The 23,605-nt window shown below is 44.1% G+C and overlaps 1 protein-coding gene across 1 annotated transcript in view; it reads right to left on the reverse strand.

Moving 5' to 3' along the window:
• The window catches only part of LOC121283523 (protein inscuteable homolog), a 281,439-nt gene that overhangs the window by 59,203 nt on the left and 198,631 nt on the right, over positions 1-23,605 (reverse strand). The window contains exon 7 of the mRNA XM_041198199.1: positions 12,112-12,290. Within this exon, the coding sequence (XP_041054133.1) occupies positions 12,112-12,290 (179 nt within the window). The remainder of the gene's footprint in view (positions 1-12,111; positions 12,291-23,605) is intronic.

The following is a 23,605-nucleotide window of genomic DNA, read 5'->3' on the forward strand; positions in this document are numbered from 1 at the left end:
TGGTGAGCACATCGCACTGTCTGATCCACAGCAGGCGGCGGCAGGGACTTCCCAGCTCTCCAGCATTCAGAGGACTGCCAGGGGCTTGAAATTTGCTGAGTCCGAGTCAGATGATGAACTTCTGGACTTGGTCATGTGACAGTTGCTGGACTTGCAAAGGCAAGCTCGGGAACATCAGGAATAGGTGTCCACTGCACTCCTCAGATTGCAAGGGACGATGGAGGAGTCCATCTGCCTTCAGACTGAGGTGATGCTGCAGGCATTGCAACGCACTGAGGTCAACACTGGTAAGTTGGCAACCACCGTGGAGACCTTGGTCCAGGACGTCGCTCCTGCACTGCTGCGCAGGCTGAACTCCATCACTAAGGCCATAGTTTGCCTCCAACAATGTCAACACAAGAGGGGTACAGGGCAGCCCAATCTCACTCCAACTACACCTTCTCCTCAATGAGTCAGCCTGGGGCCCTCAGGCACCCATTAAAGAGTGCACACTCTGGAGCCATCTATCCAGCTGACTCGCTCTGATTCAGAGCATCCTGCCCATCCTGTTCTCAGCAGCTCCAGCTCCACAGGCCGAGGAGGGTTTCACTGCCACACAGCAGGGCCCCAACAGCAGGCCAGGGCCCTCCAAGTCTCAGACCTCCAGAAGACGCCCACCAATGTCATCACAGACAGGGCATTGCAGTCAGCGGGCTGCCTCCACCTCCACTGTGGATGTCCGAGGAGCACCAGGATGTAGCAGCAGGGTTAGGACAGTTAAGGAGAATTAGTTGCACAATCTGGGCATGAGTGTTAATCACATGTACATGCTGTTCACTATTGTCAATAAACTCCCAAGAATGTCTCCCAGCCTGTGGCTCCTTGTTCTGATGAGCAGTGTCCTTGTCACTCAAATGTGAAACCTTTCAGCACAAGATAAAGGCAGGTGTCTTAGTCTGGAGCCTCTCTCCTGTGCAGCCTCTGGACCAGATGGTGCGGCCTCACACTCCCTGGAAACATTACTGATGCCTGCACCTCGGCGGTGCTGGTCATTGCTGCCAGAATGTCATGGGCAGGTGCTACAGAGTTCTCTCATGTGTGCTCTCAGCATCTTTAAGATGGGGCTGGCCTCCATCTCTTCAGCATCTGTGACCAGTGATGCTGTGCTCCTGAAGGACTCAGGTTCTGAAGGCGGACAAAGGATCAGATGCTTTTAAAGTTTCATGGCTGTGTCTGTATGATATGACCCTGACCACAGAGTGCAAGTGAGCTGCCCTCGGCCAGACAGGAGTCAGACATTCTCAGAGGTTGTGTGAAGATTCATGGAGTGTCCTCACTGCATATTGTCATCATCCTCCTGCACTCGAATGACTATTAGCACCTCCACTGCATCTCCATGACAGGAGCATTCTCAGAAGGGGTATTCACGCTGCCATAAGCCAGACTGGGGTCAAACGTTCACAGGTGCAACGTGAGGATCTATGGGGTCACCTCAATGCATGTCATCATCACCCTCCACAAATCTAGCAGCTATGGGGGCCTCCTGAGCATGCCTGCCTCGTCTAGCCAGTGTGAGGGCCTCATCCCCATCATCGTTGCCTCCAAGGACCCCCTCACCCTCATCCCCATTGGCGTCCTCCTCATTGGAGGCGACCTCCAGCTCCTCCATCTCCTCCCCAGCCAGCTCCTCTCCCCATTGCAACGCCAGATTGTAAAGGGCACAGCAGATGACGATGATGCGTGACACTCTCTGTGGACTGTATTGCAGGGCTCCACCAGACCAGTCCAGGCACCGGAACCTCATCTTCAGCATCCTGATGGTGTGCTCCATCAAGGTCCGAGCTGCAACATGAGCCTCATTATAGCATCGCTCTGCTGCAGTCTGAGGCCGTCACACAGATCTCATCAGCCATGTCCTCTGTGGGTAGCTCTTGTCCCCGAGGAGCCATCCCTGCAGGTTCTGTGGACCCTGGAAGACTCCAGGGATCTGTGAACGACTGAGGATGTAGGTGCTATGCACACTCCCTGGAAACCGTGCACACACCTGCAGGATGCATTTCTCGTGTTGCACACCAGTTGCATATTCACCAATGAATCCCTTGCGACTGATATAGTCCACCGTGTGTTGCGATGGAGATCTGAGCACCATGTGAGTGCAGTCGATCGCACCCTGAGTCTGTGGGAAACCCGAGATCTGGGCAAATCCAATCGCTCCTGCATCCTGGCTGTCCTGGTTCTGGGCGAAATGCACAAGGTTTTGTGCCCTTGTGAAGAAGGCATCCGTGACCTCATGGATGTATTTGTGGGTGGAGGCTTGAGAGATCTCATAGGGGCCGCCTGTAGAGCCCTGAAAGGAGCCACTGACATAGAAATTGAGTGCCCTGATCACTTTCAGGGCCACAGGCAGTGGATGCCCTCCATGTCCTCGTTATACCAAAATTTTGAAGCAGGTGACAGATATGAGCGACCAATTCGCTAGACATGCGCAGTCTTCGGCGACACTGATTCTTGGTCGTCTGCAGGAATGACATGCGGCGTCTATAGACTGTATGTGTCGCCAGGCGCTGACCAGCGATGGCCTGCTGCGACTCTTCGATTGCTTGTGCGGGAGCTCCAGCTGCCCCTTCTACCTGAGGTTGATGCCCCTGCTTCTGCACAGCCAGGAGCCTCAGTCTCTCTCTCCTCCATCGTCTTCGCTCTCTTTATGCCACAAGGCATACAGCTAGTTCATCAGGCTCCATGATCCTGATGTACTCCTCCTCCAGGATGGAAGAGACAGACATGTGGTTAGCATGGTTGTACTAAGAACCTGTCCTGGTTAAATTTGAATGCCCTTAATGATTCCTGGAGAGTGCTGGCCATCACTTGGATGGCCAGAGATTAGTGTGCTGCACGGTTGCCCGAACCCCCACCCATCTCTGCCCCAGTCCACTCAACCGATTGGTGGCAGCTTTGCCCATTGGATTGCATGCTGTGCCCTCAGCTCAGATGCAGGCATTCTCCTAACCTGCACTGCAAGGCTTCACTGTTAGCCTGAACCATGGGGGAGATTGGTCCAAACCAGGATGCTGATATTGCAAAGGGCTGTGAGCATCTCCAGCAGTGACTGCTCCATGGCATGCTTTAGCGAGGAGATTGTACAATGTGTGCAGCCATCCAACTGTGGGGGTGTGAGCAGGGTAGGGGGTGGAGGGTGGTGGTGAAAAGCTTTGGAGCACTTGGTGGCACTTTGATTCCTCTGTATTGCTTGAGTAGACAGATAAGCTAGAAGCCTGACTCGAATCACATCAACGTGGCTGTGCCTGAACTGTCTCAGCTGCAGCAGAATGGTCATTTTATACAGATTTCCCGAAAACATGGCCGCTTCCCTCATCCATCCTACACCTCAAATGCTTGTGCGCTATATTCAACGGCAGGCCCTTGCCCCTCCTAACAGGCTGCCTCAATGGCAGGGCTGCACTTGCCCCACTCCCCCTTACAAGTCTCCTCAACAGCAGGGCTGCCCTTAACCCTGAACCCCCCCCACCCAGCGCCCCTGAAGCTTGAAGTCCAACGTTACTGTGTATTCACCTCTGAGTTCCCCTCAAAGTGCAGGCTGCCAAGTGCACGTCACTTATATACTGTTGTGATGGACGATCCAGCGAGGGGGGGCGAATCCGGCAGGCTGGCCTGATAATGGTATGCTGATGTATTACAATGAGTTCCAATGGCAGAAAATGCAGTCGGCCATCGGCAGGCTGAGCGGACGATCACAAACTGGTTTCCCACCGTTGTAAAACCATTGCGCCATATTGTCCGCTCACGCCATCGATCATGCCCAACACCCACGGAAAATCCCGCCTAATATTTTTCATCACAGCAGTGATCTTCTAATAGAGCTGTGTCCCCTCTTTCTGTTCTCCTTAAATACTCCACTAAATATTTAAAATAATCAGCACTTAATTTCATGTATAATGAATTCCCAATAAACACAAAAAACTGGAAATATTAGGCTTGGATAAAATTATTCTTTGACCCACGTGCCAAAAGTAATTAATTTGCAAATCCCTGCATTGTAGTCTGTGAAATCTTTAATTCAGATATTATAGATAAACAAAAGTAGCAAAAAATACTTTAGATAAATTACATTCACAGACATTCAAAGACCCCTGAGGCCATGTTTGATCATGTCCTCACCCAACTTACTCATGCCCAAGAAATTCTGGAATGATTTTTCCTGAGATGTTGAGAACAATGGTGATACTCAATCAACTCAGTAAAAACCAAGAGCACAGTCTTACTTCAAGTGTCATTGGCCTTTAGTCAACAATATAAAGTTTTATATTGCTACCTCAGACGGCCCGCTTCTACCTCCTACCCAAAATCCACAAACAGGACTGTCCCGGCAGACCGATCGTGTCAGCCTGTTCCTGCCCCATGGAACTCATTTCTTGCTATCTTGACTTCAATCTCTCTCCCCTTGTCCAGTCCCTTCCCACCTACATCCGTGATTCCTCTGATACCCTAAATCATATCAACAATTTCCAGTTCCCTGGCCCCAACTGCCTCCTCTTCACCATGGACGTCCAATCCCTCTACACCTCCATCCCCCACCAGGATGGTCTGATGGCTTTCCACTTCTTCCTCAAACAGAGGCCCGAACAATCCCCATCCACCACTACTCTCCTCCGTCTGGCTGAACTTGTTCTCACACTGAACAATTTCTCCTTCAACTTCTCTCACTTCCTCCAAATGAAAGATGTGGCTATGGGTACCCGCATGGGCCCCAGCTATACCTGTCTCTTTATGGGGTATGTGGAACATTCCTTGTTCCAGTCCTACTCCGGCCCCCTTCCACAAGTCTTTCTCCAGTACATCGATGATTACTTTGGTGCTGCTTTATGCTCTAGTCTGGACCTGGAAAAATTTATTAATTTTGCTTCCAATTTCCACCCCTCCATTATTTTCACATGGTCCATCTCTGACACTTCCCTTGCCTTCCTTGATCTCTCTGTCTCAATTTCTGGTGATAGACTGTCCACCAATATCCATTACAAGCCTACTGACTCTCACAGCTACCTCGACTACAGCTCCTCACACCCCGCTTCCTGTAAGGACTCCATCCCATTCTCTCAGTTCCTTCGCCTCTGTCACATCTGTTCTGATGATGCCACTTTCAAAAGCAGTTCCTCTGACATGTCTTCCTTCTTCCTTAACCGAGGTTTTCCACCCACGGTGGTTGACAGGGCCCTCAACCGTGTCCGATCCATTTCCCGCGCATGCGCCCTCACACCTTCCTTTCCCTCCAAGAAACATGATAGGGTCCCCCTTGTCCTCACTTATAACCGCACCAGCCTCCGCATTCAAAGGATCATCCTCCGCCATTTCTGCCAACTCCAGCATGATGCCACCACCAAACACATCTGCCCTTCACCCCCCCCACCCCCGGCAGCATTCCGCAGGGATAATTCCCTCTGGTACACCCTGGTCCACTCCTCCATCACCCCCTACACCTCAACCCCCTCCCATGGCACCTTCCCATGCAACCGCAGAAGATGCAACACCTGCCCCTTTACTTCCCCTCTCCTCACCGTCCAAGGGCCCAAACACTCCTTTCAAGTGAAGCAGCATTTCACTTCCACTTCCCTCAATTTAGTCTACTGCATTCGTTGCTCCCAATGCGGTTTCCTCTACATTGGAGAGACCAAATGCAGACTGGGTGACCGCTTTGCAGAACACCTTCGGTCTGTCCACAAGCATTACCCAGACCTCCTTGTCGCTTGCCATTTCAACACTCCACCCTGCTTTTATGCCCACATGTCCGTCCTTGGCCAGCTGCATTGTTCCAGTAAATCTTAACGCAAACTGGAGGAACAGCACCTCATCTTCTGATTAGGCACTTTACAGCCTTCCGGACTGAATATTGAGTTCAACAATTTTAGATCATGAACTCTCTCCTCCATCCCCACCTCTTTTCTGATCCCCCCCATTTTTTTCCAATAATTAAATAGATTTTTCTTTTCCCACCTATTTCCATTATTTTTAAATGTATTTCCATCCATTGTTTTATCTCTACCTTTTAGCCTTTTTCGATTCCTTCACCTCACCCCACCCCCTCTGGAGCTATCTGACCCTTGCTTGTCCTGCTTTCTAACCTTAATTAGCACATTCCTTAGATAATATCACCACCTTCAACACCTCTTTGTCCTTTTGTCTGTGACATCTTTTGGTTATCTCCACCTATCACTGGCCCTCTATCCAGCTCTACTTGTCCCACCACCCCCCTTAAACCAGCTTATATTTCACCTCTCTTCTACTTTTACTTAGTTCTGTTGAAGGGTCATTCGGACTTGAAACATTAACTGTGTTCCTCTCCGCAGATGCTGCCAGACCTGCTGAGTTTTTCCAGGTATTTTTGTTTTTATTAAAGTTTTCTGCAATGGACATTAACTTTAAAAGAGGATGAATGGCACAAAGAAGTAAAATCAGCACTGTTATTTTTACACAGGAACAAAGGCCCCAATACACTCTATCCAAACTAAAATAGAAAAGCATGATTTGTACAGCTAGATTTGCAAAAGGTTAGTGACACCTTAATTCTGACCTGCAGAATGCAATGTTGCTGAAAATTGGTTTTGCTGAGCAATGTGCTACCAAGTGAGGTAAAGTTCCTGATTTCTGTCCCTTTTGGCTATTTAGCCCTTTAGATCGACAACAAGTCTGTAGTAATTAAGGTTTTATTTAGTGTATAATGTACCTTTAAAAATAATGCTTGTTAAGGAAGATCACATGATCTGTGGTAACCAATAGGAGAGTAGCGCAGGCTACCTCCTCTGTCAGTGCAGAGATAGAGTTGGAGTTGAAAGCACACGTGTAGTTGCTGCTGAGTATATAAAGTTAATGTTCTCAACCAAGAAGTTTCTAGAAATCAATTCTATCATTAATAGTACAACTTGGTCACCCTACAACAAACTGGCTACAAGGTTAAAACAGGATTGAACAGCAAAAATCAAGTTAGAAAGAAATTGGCACTGTACCTTACCCAGTGATTGTAAATAGTAAGCTCTGTTAGAATTGAAAAAGTTATCCCCTCTCAAAATGCCACAGTTTGGGAGAATTGATCCTTTTGAACCAGCACAGATGATTGGTCTCAATACATAGAATGCCTCATGTTCTTTTTTCAAGTGAACAAGATTAAGGGGGAAGAGAAGAGGCAAATGATCCTCTTAAGTACTTGTGGCAGCAAAAACCTATGGTTTGATTTGAAGTTTGACAGCACCCAGTGCCCCGGATTCAAAGAATTTCGATCAATTGGTAGACCTCATGAAGGGTCATTTTCAACCCAACCCTCAGTCACAATGCAGAGGATCAGAGTTAATTCATGAAATAGAGCCCAGGGTGAGACAATTGCATGCTATGTGGCAAATTTGAAGCAGTTAACAGAATTTTGTGAGATCTGTAGGACTGAAGGACATGCTCAGAGGTCGTTTAGTATGTGGTGTGATAGTGGACATTATTCAGGAAAGATTATTGTCCGAAGTGAATATGGATTTCAAGAAGGCATTGGAGATAGCACTGGCCATGGAAAGTGCCGTAGGAGGTTCAAAAGCAATACAGGGTGCGCAAAATGGCACCGTCCTCCACATCGGATGGGAAACCTCAGCCAAAAGTGGTGCGAAAAAGCAAGACTCTGTTGATAAGTGGGAAATAGCCCTCACTAGCCGAAGAATAAAGAAAAATAATTTAGCAGTGAAATTGAAGAATAAACTTAAGAGAGGTGGAAACAACCAATCTTTTAGCGATTGGCAGTTTAAAAAAATCGAATGTTATTATTGTCACAGAGATGGACTTATAATGAGACAGTGCAAGGAAAGATTCAAGCAGGCTTGTAAACAAAAGAAGAAGCCCAATGAAATCCATAATGTGGAAGAGTCTGAAACAACAAATTCAGACATTTACTCATTGTTTCATCTGAAAGCTAGAAAGACAGAACCAATATTTGACACAGTGAAAGTCAATGGCAAACTTGTCAAAATGGAAGTGGACACGGGAGCTTCCACTATAGTAATTTGGGAACATATCTTCAGGTATTTGAATAATGGTGAACATCAATTAAGCTTAGAACAAACTGCTGTCAAACTAAAAACTTACACAGGTGAAGACAAAGTAAAAGGCATAAGCAGGGTAACTGTCCATTATGGAAGCCAATCAGCACAGCTACACATGATAGCGGTAGCAGGTGAAGGGCCAAGTCTCCTGGGGCGAAATTGGTTAAAGGGGATTAAGTTAGAATGGGCTGAAATTTTTGGTTTGAGAGCAAGTGGGCTACCAGAGCAACTTAGAAAGTACACCACCGTCGTCAAGGACGAACTGGTGAAAATCCAGGGCCCGCAGGCTAAGACTTATATGGATCCTGAAGCAACCCCTTGTTTTATGAAGGCGAGACCAGTACCAGACACTTTGAGAGAAACTGAACAGGCTAGAGTAACTTTGTGTTATACAAGTTCTTCAGGTCTCAGAATGGGCAGCGCCCATAGTCCCCATCCTTAAACCCAACCAAAGTGTCCGAATTTGTGAGGACTATAAACTGACGTTTAACGAAGTAGCCAAACTGGACAGGTACCCCACTCCAAAAATTGAAGACCTGTATGCCAAGCTGGCAGGAGGGACGATGTACACAAAGCTTGACATGAGTCATACCTATCAACAACTACAGTTGGATAATGCCTTCTGGGAATTTGTCACAATTAATACCCATAAAGGGTAGTACCAATATATTGCCTTTCAGTGTCTCCTCAGCTTGTACTCTTTTCAGAGAACAATGGAAAGTTTACTGCAGAGACTGCCCCAGATTGTAGTCTATTTAGACGATGTATTGGTGACAGGATTCACAGAAAAAGAGCATTTGGCAAACTTTGAAGAAGTCTTAAAACATTTCTTGCAAGCTGGAGTGTGTCTAAATAAAAGAAAAGTGAACATTCCAAGCAAGGGAGGTAATCTATTAGGTCTCCAGTAGAGGAGAAAGTGAGAGCCATAAGAGGGGCGCCGGCACCAAAGAATGCTTCAGAGCTCAAATCATTCCGATGAATGATCAACTATTATGGGTGGTTCTTACCCAATTTGTCTACAGGGCTGCCCCTCCCCTGCATTCTCTACTCAAAAAGAACCAATGTTGGTCTTGGGAGGTGCCCCAGAAAGAAGCTTTCATAAAGGTGAAACAATTGTTGCACCTGCCCAATCTGTTAGCGTATTATGGTCAGACGAAAGAATTGGTGCTGACATGTGACGCATCTCCCTACTGAGTGGGAGCAGTGTTCTCTCATCGGATGAACGATGGAATGGAATAGCCTATAGGTTACATTTCAAGAATGCTCACCACAGCAGAAAAGGGATACTCACAGATAGAAAAAGAAGGCCTGTCCATCATCTTTGGTGTCAAGAAATTTCACCAGACGTAGACGGCCGCCATTTTTCAATCATTTCAGACCACAAACCATTGCTCAGATTATTTAGTGAGGACAAAGCTATACCACCCATTGCCTCTGCAAGAATACAATGATGGGCCTTAATTCTGATAGCATAGATACACTTTCGTACAAAGGCCTGGTAATCAAATCGCAAACGCCGATGCTCTTAGTCATTTACCTTTACAAGAAAACGATGAGCACACCCCAGTTCCACAGGAAATTGTTCTACTGTTAAACTTCTTAGATTCCTTGCTGGTATGTGCTCGACAGATCAGAGACTGGACAAGTCGGGACCCAGTCCAATCTCAAGTACGAGAACAAGTGCTACATGGTTGGTCAAAGGAGCCTCTATCTGATGAAATGAAACCATACTTCAATAAAAGACATGAAATAACCAGCCAGGATGGCATCTTATTGTGGGGAACATGAGTGATAGTTCCTCCAAAGGGAAGGGAGCCATTTTTAATTGAACTACACAGTGCCCATCCAGGAATTCTCGAATGAAGACCATAGCATGCAGCTATCTGTGGTGGCCTGGGATGGATGGTGAAATACAGAGTTTAGTAAAGCATTGTGTGCAATGTCAGCAACTGCAAAAGTTGCCAGTGACAGCTCCATTACACTCATGGGAATGGCCAGGTAGACCCTGGGTGTGGTTACACATTGTCTAGGTTGGACCTTTCCTGGGAAAAATGTTACTGCTCATTGTCGATGTCCATTCAAAATGGTTAAACGTTTATGAGATGAAGTCACCAACGCGTACTACAATTGAGGAACTACATCAGAATTTTGTCTTTCACAAACTGCCAGAAGTAGCTGTTTACGAAAGTGGCATGGTATTAATGAGTGCTGAGTTTCAACTGTTTATCAGCCTCAACAGTATCACTCATGTAAAAACTGCACTGTCCCACCCTTCCTCAAACGGACTGGCTGAATGAGCGATTGAAACGTTCAAGGCAGGCATAAAAAAGCTAACTCGTAATTCCTTGGCAACCAAGCTAGTGCACTTTCTTTTTTATTACAGGACTACCTCTCACACAACAACAGGTGTCACACCTGCGGAGTTATTGTTGAAACACCGTCTCAGGACAAGATTGAGCTTAATAATGCCGAATTTAGAGGGGAAGGTGGAAAGGAGTCAGAGAAGCCAGAAAACTAGACACGACTGGTATTGTCGAGAGAGGAAATTTACCGTGGGAGACCATATATATGAAAAACTTTGGGGAAGGACCAACGTGGTTACCAGGTAAAATAAGTGTGGTGACTGGATCTCTATCTTACCATGTGGAAGTGGAAGGCTGGATCACCTGTAACTATGTGGACCATTTAAGGAAAAGCAAGATAAATCATCAAGATTTTGTTCCACCAGTGACCATGACCGGGTCTGCGTTTCCTGTTGAGGATATTCAACCCAGGACAGACATGTCTGATGTTCCTGTAAGGGTTGAGGATACAGAACTGCAAGTGCCCTCCGAAGCACCTCTTGTTCAGGCAACTCCAGAAAAGAAAGTTCCTGATAAAGAATCTGAAGTTGTGGAGCGGCGACATTCCACATATACCAGTAAACCACCTGAAAGACTGAGCTTGTAAATTCCTTACTTAGTATAAATATTATGTTGTCTTGAAAAATATGTACTTGTAAATATAATATGTATAGCCAAGTTAAAGGGGGAGGAATGTAGTAATTATGGTTTTATTTAGTGTGCAATGTACCTTTAAGAATAATACTTGTTAAGGAAGATCACATGATCTGTAGTAACCAATAGGAGAGTAGCGCAGGGTACATCTGCAATCAGAGATAGAGTTGGAGTTGAAAGCACACGTGTAGTTGCTGCCGAGTATATTGTAAATAAACTTAATGTTTCCATCCAAGAAGTTTCTGCAGATCAACTCTATCATTAATAGTACAATGCGGCCACCCTGCAACAAAGTCCCTGTTGTAAAATTCATTCTGTTGCAGGGAACGCTGACTCCTTTGAACTGTTCTTCTTTGTAAGTTAACATAACCAATAGTTGGCAGGGCATGATCCCTTGGTCTTCCAGTGCTTTTTCCAGATGGCTGCTACTTATGCAAATCCTCCAGATTCACAGCAGGTCACCACTCCTACAACTTGCCACTCAGTCTATCCTGTTTTCCTTCAAAGTACTTTGAATCACACAATTGGTATGACTTGCACTTCACTAATAATTTCACAATTCCATAGGGGTAACACTGTTAGAACATTGTAATTAAAAATGGTAACTTTTCCACAGCACAAAGGAAAAACGCAGGGCAGTTGAGATAAGATAATATTTAGATTTTTAAAGTACTGCCCCATTATTAAAGCAAGTGGCAGGAGTACAAATGTGAATTCTGCGAATTCAATTCTGTGAATTCTGTGATTCTGAAATGTGCTTTTGCTTATACATATGTGTGTCAGTGAAAATGAGGGTGGGAAAAACATTTACAATTTATTTTGTTCATTTGACAATGGCTGCATTATTGATATTGCATCTGATCGGCAGTCAAAGCTAAGTCTCCACACCATATCTTCAAATTTGCAGAAAAAATTGGAATCATTTTTCAGAAGTGAATTTTCATGTGCATTTTTGTTGGTTCATATTCTACCTTTAGCTCTTTAACGAGAATAAGGCTTCAAATACATTCCATTATTGCATGTATGATATGATATCTAAACATAATAACCTGATCTTTGGAGTAAGGAGTGTCAACTCTCTGTGGATCACGACAGGCTTCGATAAGAACTTTTGTTGCATTCAGCTGCAACAAAATCTCACAGGCCATTGAATCAAAGAACGTGATGTTGGCAAGAGCAGCAGAAGCCAGCAGGAACACTTCACTCGATGAGGCATCTTTGCATAAATCTATGAGAAAAGAATGAACGTTTCATACAATAGAGACTTCAGTGGAACTAAATAGACCTTTTCCATTTCGTATTTAACCAATTTCAAAGAAAATAGTTATGCACAGTCATTATATCAGCTCTATTCTTTGGCATAACATTTGGTATAACATTTAAATTAAATAGAAAATCTGACATGGAAATGTATTAATTTATACTGCCAAAAGCCTCTCGAGTTTTGTACTTTCAAAAATTAAAGCTTATTAAAGCTTATTATTAAAAGCTTCATGTAGTACAGTTAGTAAAACACATAATGCAGATTAACATTGATTACGTTATTCACATTATTTTATCTTCCACAGTAGTGAGATTTCTTGTTAAGTAGATGCTTTGGAAATAGGATTTAGCACTGTGCAGTTGGTAAGTAAAGCACCTGGGGATTTATGCAATCACTAAGCTAGCAATAAGTTATTTTTAAAATTCTTCCAGGACAAGTGATAATCCCAGCAGAGAAGGATGTGGCTGTGTGACAGCTGGGGGTTTATTAGTACAGTAAATTACTGTAAAATGTGGGATTAATGCATACTAATTTAAAATACTAATTGAAAATATTTTGTATTCTATTATTGCTCTTCCGAAACTGGCCAGTTTGTCTTGCACAGGAACAACACTGACAAATAATGCCATCTGCAGGAATATTACATGTTTTACCATGTTCAACAATTCTGCTACAAGAATGGTCTTCTTTATTGGGATGAAAGCATCCCTTATTTGATGGATGCAAGACTTTGTGGAAATAGTTATAGCAGTCTCACCCCATTTCCTTGTAGGTTTGAATCAACAGCGTAAAACTAAACTTAATTTGGTACTAACTGATGCTAAATTGGCAGTTTCACTCGAAGATTGGTGTTGGAAATGGAAACACATCATACTGGCACAGTAAAGTCCTCTTCTGAGGTTGGAGTGAAGGTATATGGCTGGAGCAAGTACAGGGTGCTTTGCTGTACATCTAATAGATCACGTGGGAAAACTTGGGTTGAATTTTATGGCCCACCCTCAGGCTGGGTTGGTAGGCTGGGCGGGCGGGAGACCATAAAACGGGCCTTGCCATTGTGCTGTTCCCAGTACCTACCTATTTGCCCCCATCCTCATTGCAATTTTACCAGCAGTGGGAGGAGATGTCAGGAGGCCCACCTGCCTGAGGGCAAATTGAGGCCCTTAAGTGGCCAGATAATAGCCAGTTAAGGGCTGCTTACCATTGTCGCGGGGTTTTAAACTGTGGCCGGAGAGGGCCATGCCAAATGTGCAGCCTGGCAGCTTTTGCTGGAAGGGCTGGTGACCGGTCAGGTGTGGGGAGTAGAGGGGTTGAAGAGGCCTCTTTTATGAGCCCCCGTACCCATCTGAAGCCCCACCCCAAGATTTCCCACACGCTCCCCAATGTTTCCTTTCCCTCTTGCCATGTCCACTCAGTCTCCCCAACCCCCTTGTCAGAGACTGCCAGCTTGGTCCAGGTGATAACCCACCAGTACCAATGACAGCTGGCACCAGACAGCTGCCAGCCATTTAATTGGCTGGCAGCTGTGCGAGGTGGGACTTCCTCCTAAGTTGGCCATTAATTGGCTGTGAGGCAAGCCAGCCAAGTGGGGGTGAGCTCACTCCCAGCTTTACGCTGGAGGGTGGGGACCCCACACCCCTCCCCTGTGAAATCCAGACCATGCAGTCTTACTTCCCATGCTTCAGCTGTCATCTCTCCCTCCCAGGACCACAATACCTCTAGCATGATGTGACCACCAAACACATCTGCCCCTCTCCTCTCTTGTCAGCATTCTGAAAGGACTTTTCGCTCCACAACACCGTGGTGCACTCCTCAAGTGTTCCCAAGACCCCCTTCCCTACCCATAACAAGTACAAGAGGTACAACACTTACCCTTTCACTTCCTCTCTTCCCACTGTCGAGAGCCCAGATGAAACAGCGAGTCACTCTTTTGTTTAGTATAGTAAACATTCAGTTTAGTATATCATATTTACTGCTCATGATGCTGTTTCGTCTTGTCACGGGAGGCCAATTACAGCCACTAACTGCTTACGGTCATATTGAACTTTTTAAGGAAAACTTGTGTGTTTTTAAAGAAATACAAGCAAGGACACGGAGCAAAAGATGGCTGTTAATGTAAACTGACCAGTTTCTGGAAAAGTCCTATGTGGATTATACTGACTGGCTGTCCTGAGAGAACAGGGAATGTCACACCTGAAAAGGTGTCATGGCCTTCTTCAAGCAAAGACACTTAAAATGGAGATAGGAAAGATGCAAAAGACTGAACTTTAATCTCCTGTGGTTACGGAGACGAGGACTGATTACCACGTCTCAGCAGTCATCTAAAATCCATCTCCTTTGTTGGTTTATATCTCAGAATATGTAAAATGGTCTGAGATGAAAGAAAACAGACTCTGGGCACAAGGCATGGATTTTTTTTCCATTTTAGGAATACACAGGGAAAAATGGGTTAAAAAGCTAGTTGCAGAGCAATGTAGTGTATGCTCGTATGCTATGTGTGTGACAGCAAGAAGAAGACCAACTAGTCACCCTGCAGTTCCAGATGAAGTCTCTCTCTCTCTCTTTGTTGCTGGAGGCAAGGCTCAGCAGAAGCCACAATCAAAAAGGAAATCGGACAGCTTCTTTAGCCAACCTACAGAAGCAATTGTCTCCAAACCAACTATGAAACTGCCAAAGTTAGCTCTACCAGAATCACTCAACTTAACGGCTGCAATGTTTCGCCATCTACACCTCACGGACAAGCTAAAGACTGATTCATATATCCTTTTCAACTTTTATTTGGACTCAACTTCTCATTTCTGATCTGTGTGTACCTGTGTTGTATTTTTATTATTTTTTTCTCAGGGTTTTGTAACCAAGAAACTTACTCTTTCTTTGACTCAAGAAAGGCTGGTTAAATTGGCTCCTTCTAAAAAAAATACATTTGAAATGGGAAAAGATATCCATGGGGGAAGGGATCCCTCTTAAATTAACCTTGTTGTGACCAACTGGGGGGAGGGGTGAATAAAGAAGGGGAGCCAGCACATTCCTCCTCACCCGGGAGCATAACAAAATTGTGGTCCCATCTGGGAAGTTAACAAATTGGGGGGCCTTGCCTGGGGACCAGTCTTAACAATCTATATTGGAGAAGCTTGATTTGCTTTGCTGAACACCTCTATTCAGTCTACAAGCATGACCCTGAGCTTCTGGTTATTTGCCACTTTAACTCTGTCACATTCCAACACAATCTTCTGCCTCTTACACTGTTTGCATGAAGCTCAACAGAAGTTCGAGGAACAGCATCTCATCTTTCAACTGGACACATTGCAGCTTTCCAGACTCAATATCACCTTCAACAATTTCATAACCACTGCTCCCAATTTTTCAGACAGCAAATGCAGGTAATAATTCTTTACAAGTTCTGGTAATAATTCTGCTGTTTATTAACATCAACACAAAAACAAAATACTGTGGATGCTAGAAATCTGGAATAAAAACAGAAAATGCTGGAAATACTCAGCAGGCCAGGCAGCATCAGGGGAGAGAAACAAAGTTAACATTTCCCGTTTTGGTCATTTCAGTTCAGTTCATTTACTCATTTCTGTCTTTCACGCTATCACAAACCTTCACTCTTGTTCTTTCCCCCATTCCCCCACCTTCCCCATTCTGTCTTTGCTTAAAACCTGTAATATCTGTAACTATTTCCGATTCTGATGATAGTTTATTGACCTGAAATATCAATTCTGTTTCTCTCTCCACAGATGCTGCCTGGCCTGCTGAGTTATTCCAGCAATTTTTGTTAATATATTGTGGAATGTAGGTTCCAGTTCCAGTACAAATATCCCTCACCCTAATGAGCATAAAATTCATTGAACAAAATGTTTTTAAAATTATCTTTGTTCCTCTCTCAGGTTCCATTCCATGGATTGCCTGTCTCTTAACTTGGTTTCAATTTCATTTCTTGGGTCACCGACAAGCATCTTGGCTGGAGTGATGGACTTGAAGGATGATAATTGAGTTCAATGCCACTTGTACAGTCTATACTAAGCTACTTGGGGTGTGGGAGAAAAATTTGCCAAGGTTGGTGAACTCCCCACATTTTCAGAAGACTCTTAAGAGGTTGGCCAAGATGTTCACAACTCGCTTGGGCTTCTCCTTATGAATTGAGGATAGTGTGGAGGAGCGTTCAAAATACATGTGGGCAGCGGGCGAATTAGCCCCCGAAGCTCCCAAAATGTGGGTGACCAGAAAAAATTCATTCCCATACATGAAATTGATGGATTCTGTAACAGCTGATCTTCCCATCACAGGCTGTTTCACTTCCATGCATACTGCTGATAGGCTCACTAGTGATCCTATCAGCAGCAAACGTGGGAGAGAAACAAGCTGTAATTGGAGGAGCAGTGAGCCCTGGGATGGTGATTGCCAGGGTTCAGCTTGAGGCCTTAGCACCATAACAGCAGTGGTGAGAAAGGCTGCAAGGGGAGACAGGCAGCGAGGAAGCGGCTGCAGGATGGGGGAGTTAGCGAGGAAGCAGCTGGGGGGGGGGGAAGGCAGGAAGTGAGTGGCTGCAGAGAGAAAGGTGGTGAGGGAACAGCTGTAGGGGGGAGAGGCAGCAAGGGAGTGGCTGCAGGGGACAGAGGTGGTGAGGGAGAGGCTGCAAAGGGGGAGCAATGTGGAAAAAGGCTGCAAAGGGGGAGAAAGGCTGCAGTGCAGTGGGGAGAGTGCAGGGTGAAGTCTGTGAGGGAGATAGAACAGTTTCAAACCTGTCAATACAGGGATGCTCAGCTAATTGGGAGGCAGGAAAACCTGAAGTAATTGAGGTAATAAATTCCTTGGAAATGAATGTGTGGGGTTTCTAGCTTAAGCCTGCATAAGTTCAGGAACTATTGCTACTGTATGGAAAAAATGTAGCAGATGCTATTGTAATAATTACAGTATTAATTGGATAAATTAATACTGAACAGTTTTATTTCAGAAGAAAGATTTGCATTTCTGTGTTATCATATCTCAAAGCATTTTGCATATTGTGAATTACTTGAGCTGTAGTGGCTGTGTTAGCGACAACATGCAAAAATTTTGTATATACTAAGAACCCAAACAATAATGAATGAATTGCATTTTTGTGGTGTTTTTTATGACCTCAGGATATCCCAGGGTGCTTTACAGCCATATTTTGGAAGTATAGTCACTGTTGTAATGAAGGAAATGTAATGGGTTAAACGATCGATTAATTTAGGGGAGTCTTGGACTAGGGAGCATAATCTAAAAATCAGAGCCAGATCTTTCAGGAGTGAAATTAGGAAATACTTCTACTTACACAGAGTGGTAGAAATTTGGAACTCTCTTCTGCAGATAGTAATTGATGCTCAATCAATGTCACTACTAAACCAATTGTTAAACTTAAATCTGAGATTGAGATCTGTGATGCAGTAAATAAGGTAGGTTAAAATCTTGAAGCTTTGTGCATATGTGAAGAAAACATATTAGTTGTGACCTCACCAGTTGGCAGAAGGTATGTTTAGGAGATTTTTGTAGAAGTGTGGGTTAGTTATTTTGAAAAAAATTTTGTTGCTAACTTTTCTTGAGCCAATTTAAATATTGTGTTGTCTTGAAAGTTAATGCCTTGCTTGTGTGTTGTGGCTTTAAATTTAATGGACAGTTGATGAATAATAAAGGCTATTGACGAATTCTTCTAATTCTGCTTCTGTACAAGTCCAAGTACCCCATATGTCAACACTAATGCAGGCGGTAATGTTACTATGTGACTGTATCACCTAATAGAGGAGTTAGTGAGAATGAAAAAGGACCCCCTGAAATTCAAAAAGTAGTCCTCTAGAAAATCTCAAGATGATCCCTCGAAAAAGAATATTTTGACCCCTAGTGTGGAAGTGGGTTTAAGCAATGAGAAAGGAGGAGGAAATGTTGGAGATAAAACTTACAAAATAAGTGAATAAAGTAATTTTCTGCAATGCTAATCCTGGCTCATAGGTGCCATAGCTTGCTATAATTGGATGCTCCATGCTGGGGAAAAAAATGGCAAATTCATCGTAATGATACCTTCAGCTGATGATGTATTGATATTGACAGATTTTCAATGCATCTCCAAGGATTATCCAGCCCTTCCCGATGTAGGGTGATGTGTAAGAATATCACTGACTCTTTTAAAGAAAGATACCAGTGAGAATTTTGTTGTGTTCTACCAGTTTCCAGGTAAAGCACAATCAAATTGTCTTCATATAGCACCCTTAATATTTGTTTTAAAAAAGTCGCAAGGTGCTTCACAAGAATGTGATAAGTCAGAAAATTGACACCAAGGCACAGGAGTAAACATTAAGACAAGTGACCGAAAAGTTGGTCAAAAAGCTAAGTTTAAAGGAATGTTCGAAGGTAGGAAAGATGGAGGGGAGGAGTTTAGGGAGATAATTCCAGAGTTTCAAGGCTAGAATTGAACGTGGGGCCAAGGAATTTGGGATGTCTCACATAAGAGCATAAAATTGTTCAGGGATACACTCTACTGAATCTCCAATCTTTCCTAATAATCTACTTCAATCTAAACATAATGAGATGTAACCAAATGAGCCAATAACAACAGAGTGACTTTATCCAATTTCTATCATTACTACCTTAGTACTGCTGTACATTAGCAAAGCTTTTGTGCTCAGAAACCCTATGCTACAGAAACCAACAGAGGTTGTGGCAGCACTTTGCGATGGACATATCTGAGATCTATACATTTTCAACTAATACAAACAAAATTAATAATTTTCTTAGCTTCGCAAATAGTCTTTAGCCTACATGATGTTACCTTATTAAAATTGTCTTTGATAATCAAATGAAGAGAGCAATGAGGGGGAAATGATATGGTTGGGTGGACTGTGGTTAAAAAAATGGTTTGGAAGATCTAGATAGAATTGAAAATGTTCTTTAATTGGTATAGTACTGATTTTGCTGCAGATTTATGTTTGTGTTAAAGTAAGTGATATTTGTAAAGATTTCCACGTTAATTGTTTGGAACCAGTTGCCACTAGGCACCCTGGAAAAGGTTCCCAGAATGTTAGGTTGGCAGATGTTAACAGATAGAGATCAGGTCCAAATAACAGAAAACTTACCAGAGACAAAGACATGGATATCAAGGATTAAAGAAATGGTTCTTCCAGCTTAAAGGCTGAGTGAGAGGTGACAAGAGAGACAGGGAGAGTGCTGGGGTTTAAAGATGAGAAATGAGAAAAGCTGAAATTTTAAAAATATATATTATAAACTAGCATAGGGGTTGAAATAGAGCTGTGCAATATTAACTTAAGAGCCCAAATTCTGTTATTTTTACAAAGCTGCTAACCCAGTTGAAATAAGTTGTCAAAACGGCAGACATGATCGGGCAGGATTTTACGTCCCTGTTGGGGTGGGAGTGGGGCTGTAAAATGCAGCGAGCCATTCAAAAGTCCATTGACTTCGGCGGGACTGTAAAATCCCTCTGGTGTAAAATTCCACCCCATAAACAGAGAAAGAGCTGAATCAGGAGCAATATAAGAAGAAGGAAGACAGAGTTATAAAAATGAAGTACTGAGATTAAGAGGTGACCATGGTGAAATGTCTGAAGATACATTAAAAAAAATTGTAATTCACCTTGAATCTTCTGGAACATTATGCAGCTTCAGTCATGATGCTTTAATTCAATACACTATGGCTTGTGTGTCAGTACAAATGTTCACAACTGTCAGTGTAGATACGGTAAAGCAGTTGGCAAACACAGTTCTATGCAAAATTAATGGCTAGGGACCAGGCTTCACTCATTTCAAAACTCCATTCAGTAGTTAAAGGAGAGAATCAAAATCAATGAAAGTGCAAACATATTGACCTAGAAATTTGATCGTGGACAATTTTGGTGGCTGGGGGGACAGGGTATTCACTGTCCACACCTGTTCACTAGGACAGAGGGACCAGGTGAAAGTGGTGCCGGCAGGTGATTACCATGGGTCAGGCGTACAGTCAGCACTACCCATGCTGCTTTCTGGCTGCCTGCCTGCCGGCTGACTGGGAAGAAACCAAGTGGTTCTGACACTATTTAAAGGAAGTCACCAACCTTTAAAGGTGGGGAACACTAAGGCTGGCCACAGCTGGAAAGCTTCATAAAGGTGCAAAATAGTTCTAACAAGTCTAGGCCATAAATTCTCTCTCTGATAATGCAACCCTCCATAGCCAGCAAGAGAAAACATAAACGTGGAAGAGTTTCATGGAACTTTCCCAGTGAATTTTGCCATTGACAAGTTTATTTCCTAGAGCAAATGGACACTCAAGGTAATCAGAAGTTGCAAATTCAAAGCAGGGAATAATGGACCATGTTATTTGAGTTCAGCTCTGCTAGAAGCCACTTTTTAGCTATACATGTTAAGGTCACAGCAACATTGACCTTTTTTTGTTTATGGCTCATTTCAGATGCCTGGAGGGTAACAATTCCGGCATCAACCAGGCATCCATGTTACATTGTCTATTCCAGGTAGTCACTGCCCCTGTCAGAACAGATCAATGTATTTGCTTCTGTTGGACAGCCCAGCAGCAACAGTATAGTCAAAAATAACTGCATCTAATACCAAGCTTTCCAAATGATCAATAAGGTCATGAATTGCATACACCTAGCCAAGGGACTATCTGCATGCAAGAAGGGCAGCTTTTGCTACACTATTCTTTGAATATACGTGTTTCCATTATCCCAATTGTAAATTTCATTGCTTGTTGTTTTAATACACTGTATATGGCAGATTCCAAGGAGTTAGAAAGGAGGAATAGGGAAATGACTTATGTTTTTTTTATGGTACTATAAATGCTTTGTTACCTACATTGGTTATGACTGCTTTAAAGAAAAGTACCAATGGGAGCTGCAATGCTTTTCTTTGCTCAATACCTTGACTAAAATCCTACATAAACTTTGACCCCATTTCCACTATGGCTGGATTCGTCCCAAATTTGTACTGAGTGCAATAGTAGGCCAGTAAAACAACATTTTACCCACTGGCCGTGATGGCAGATTTTCACGGCGTATCGTCCCAAACCCACCACATTATTTATGCATTCCAGGAAACATGCCATTTCCATGACAGGTGGGTGAAGAGAGCCCGCCTACCATCACCTCCCCGCTTCATCATGCCAGGCTCTGTATATAAAGTTCAGCTGCACGCATAATCTCAGTGCTTCCTGCCCACGACTACTGCAGGGATGATGTCCATGAAAGGCATGAAGACTACAGCCCCCAGGTTTAGCAAAGTGTCACTGGAACACTTTTTCGCTGTGGAGGCCCGCCGTGATGTCCTCTACCTCCACTCTGGCTGCAGGATGGGCAGTGGCGTTACCAATCAGACTTGGGAGGCAGTGGCAGCGGTGATCAGTGCCAATGCTGCACAGAAGAGGTTGGCCATCCAATGCAGATAGAGGATGAATGACTCATCCATGCTGCCAGGGTATGGCAACCATCTCATCACTCTAAACGCACGCACTCAAGCACATCACACATTCACTGTCATCTCATTCACTGCCAGCTCAAGGGACATCACCACTCACACTCTCACACAAACCCTTACATGTCCATCTGGCCTCATCTCCTCTGGAGACTGTCTCCTCAGCCCTCATCATCTTGAGGCCACTTGCACAGATCAACATGTGTCCCCACACACACCCTGGGTTACCCTCCTTCCCCAGTACAGCCCTCATCCTGAAGCCTCTTCCCTTGCCTGAGGCCACTTCTCCCCTTTCCCCAAGCAAAACCTTACTCTCCAGCCATTGAAAAGCCACCCACATATGGCTGATCTGGTAGGTAGAGACCTGCCCCTGATCTCCCCTAAAAGTGATGTGGGGCTATGTCTGATAACTGAGTGCCGACTGCAACAAGGTAGGCAAACAAACCTTGAAGTCCCGAGCGAAGTACAGCCCTCCAGGTGCATGTCACTTATGTGATGTTGCGAAACATGTCGGCATGCTTTCCCGCTGATGTGGACAGTCAATCCAGTGGTGGGGGGGGTGAGTCCAGCGAGCTGGCCTTATAATGGATTCGCTGATGTATTACAATGAGGTTCCCAACGTCCGATGGTGGGAAACGTGGACCACCATCGGCAGCTGAGCGGATGATCACAAACTGGTTTCACGCCATCTTGAAAGTGATTGTGCCATATTGTCCGCTTATGCCACCGAACACGCCCGCGCTGGCAGGCATGGAAAATCCTGCCAATGGGCTGGATTTTATGTCCCACGAGCAGGCGCACACCTGACCCGATTAGGCATAAAATAGCGCACAATGACTTGGGGCGCGCATCCAAATGTCATTGTGCACTCACGCAATATTTTGGTCGGCGGGCATGCGTGAGAGTCGGCCGCACACCTGACGACAATTAAGAGGCCTATTAAGACCATTAAAGTTTCAATTAACTGCCATTTTCCACTGCTCATCCAACTTTACGGTTGGTGGTTGGGCAAATCAGCCAGGCGGCCTTTAGATTCTTTTAGGAAATCTCATCCATGGGTGGGATGAGGTTTCCAACATTAATTTTTTTTAAAATTAAAATTATGTCAAAACATTTTTATGTTTATGTTCATGCACGTGAGTCCTATGTGGGGACATTTTTTTCCGATTTTCAAAAGCTTTATTTTATTATCTCTGCCTTCAGGGAGCTTTCAATGCGTGCTCCCCCGCGCATGTGCAGACCTTTGCACTCACACTCCTCCTGCCCCCACCCGAAAATCCTGCCCTATGTCTTATGTGACTATGAAGAAGCAATAATATTTTCCTGGCTTGTGGTATCTGCTAAATATTACTATTGGAGAGATATTGCCACATAGATAGATATGCAGCAGGATTAATACAAACGTGTAGCCTCATAAAAATGTGTTGCATCTATATATATGATCAGTAATTATTGACCTAGAGAAATATAGAAAAGATACATCACTCATGTATTTCCATCATACTTCAAGTGTTACACTCTAATTTCTGTCTGACTTCAGAAAAGCTATAAAGAAACAAAGGCACTAATTTAAGACTTAGGGCGTGATTTTTGTCATAAGTCCTATTTTCAACAATGAAAGGGACAGTAGGAAGACAGAAACTAAAAGAAGACACACCCATTGCAGTTTTCTTGCTGGGCTCAGTTCAATGTAGACATCAGCCAAATGTAATGTAAATTAATGTTCAATATGCATTTAGTAAGTGAATCTTCACCTAATTTGCTACTGCCCATTCCTAAGACCTTCCACAGACATTTCCAGCTGCTGTCAGAAAAACACTAGAAAGTTTTGGGAGGCATTTTGCTTCTATT

Source organism: Carcharodon carcharias, chromosome 10 (assembly GCF_017639515.1).
Source record: "Carcharodon carcharias isolate sCarCar2 chromosome 10, sCarCar2.pri, whole genome shotgun sequence".
Taxonomy (NCBI): Eukaryota; Metazoa; Chordata; class Chondrichthyes; order Lamniformes; family Lamnidae; genus Carcharodon; species Carcharodon carcharias.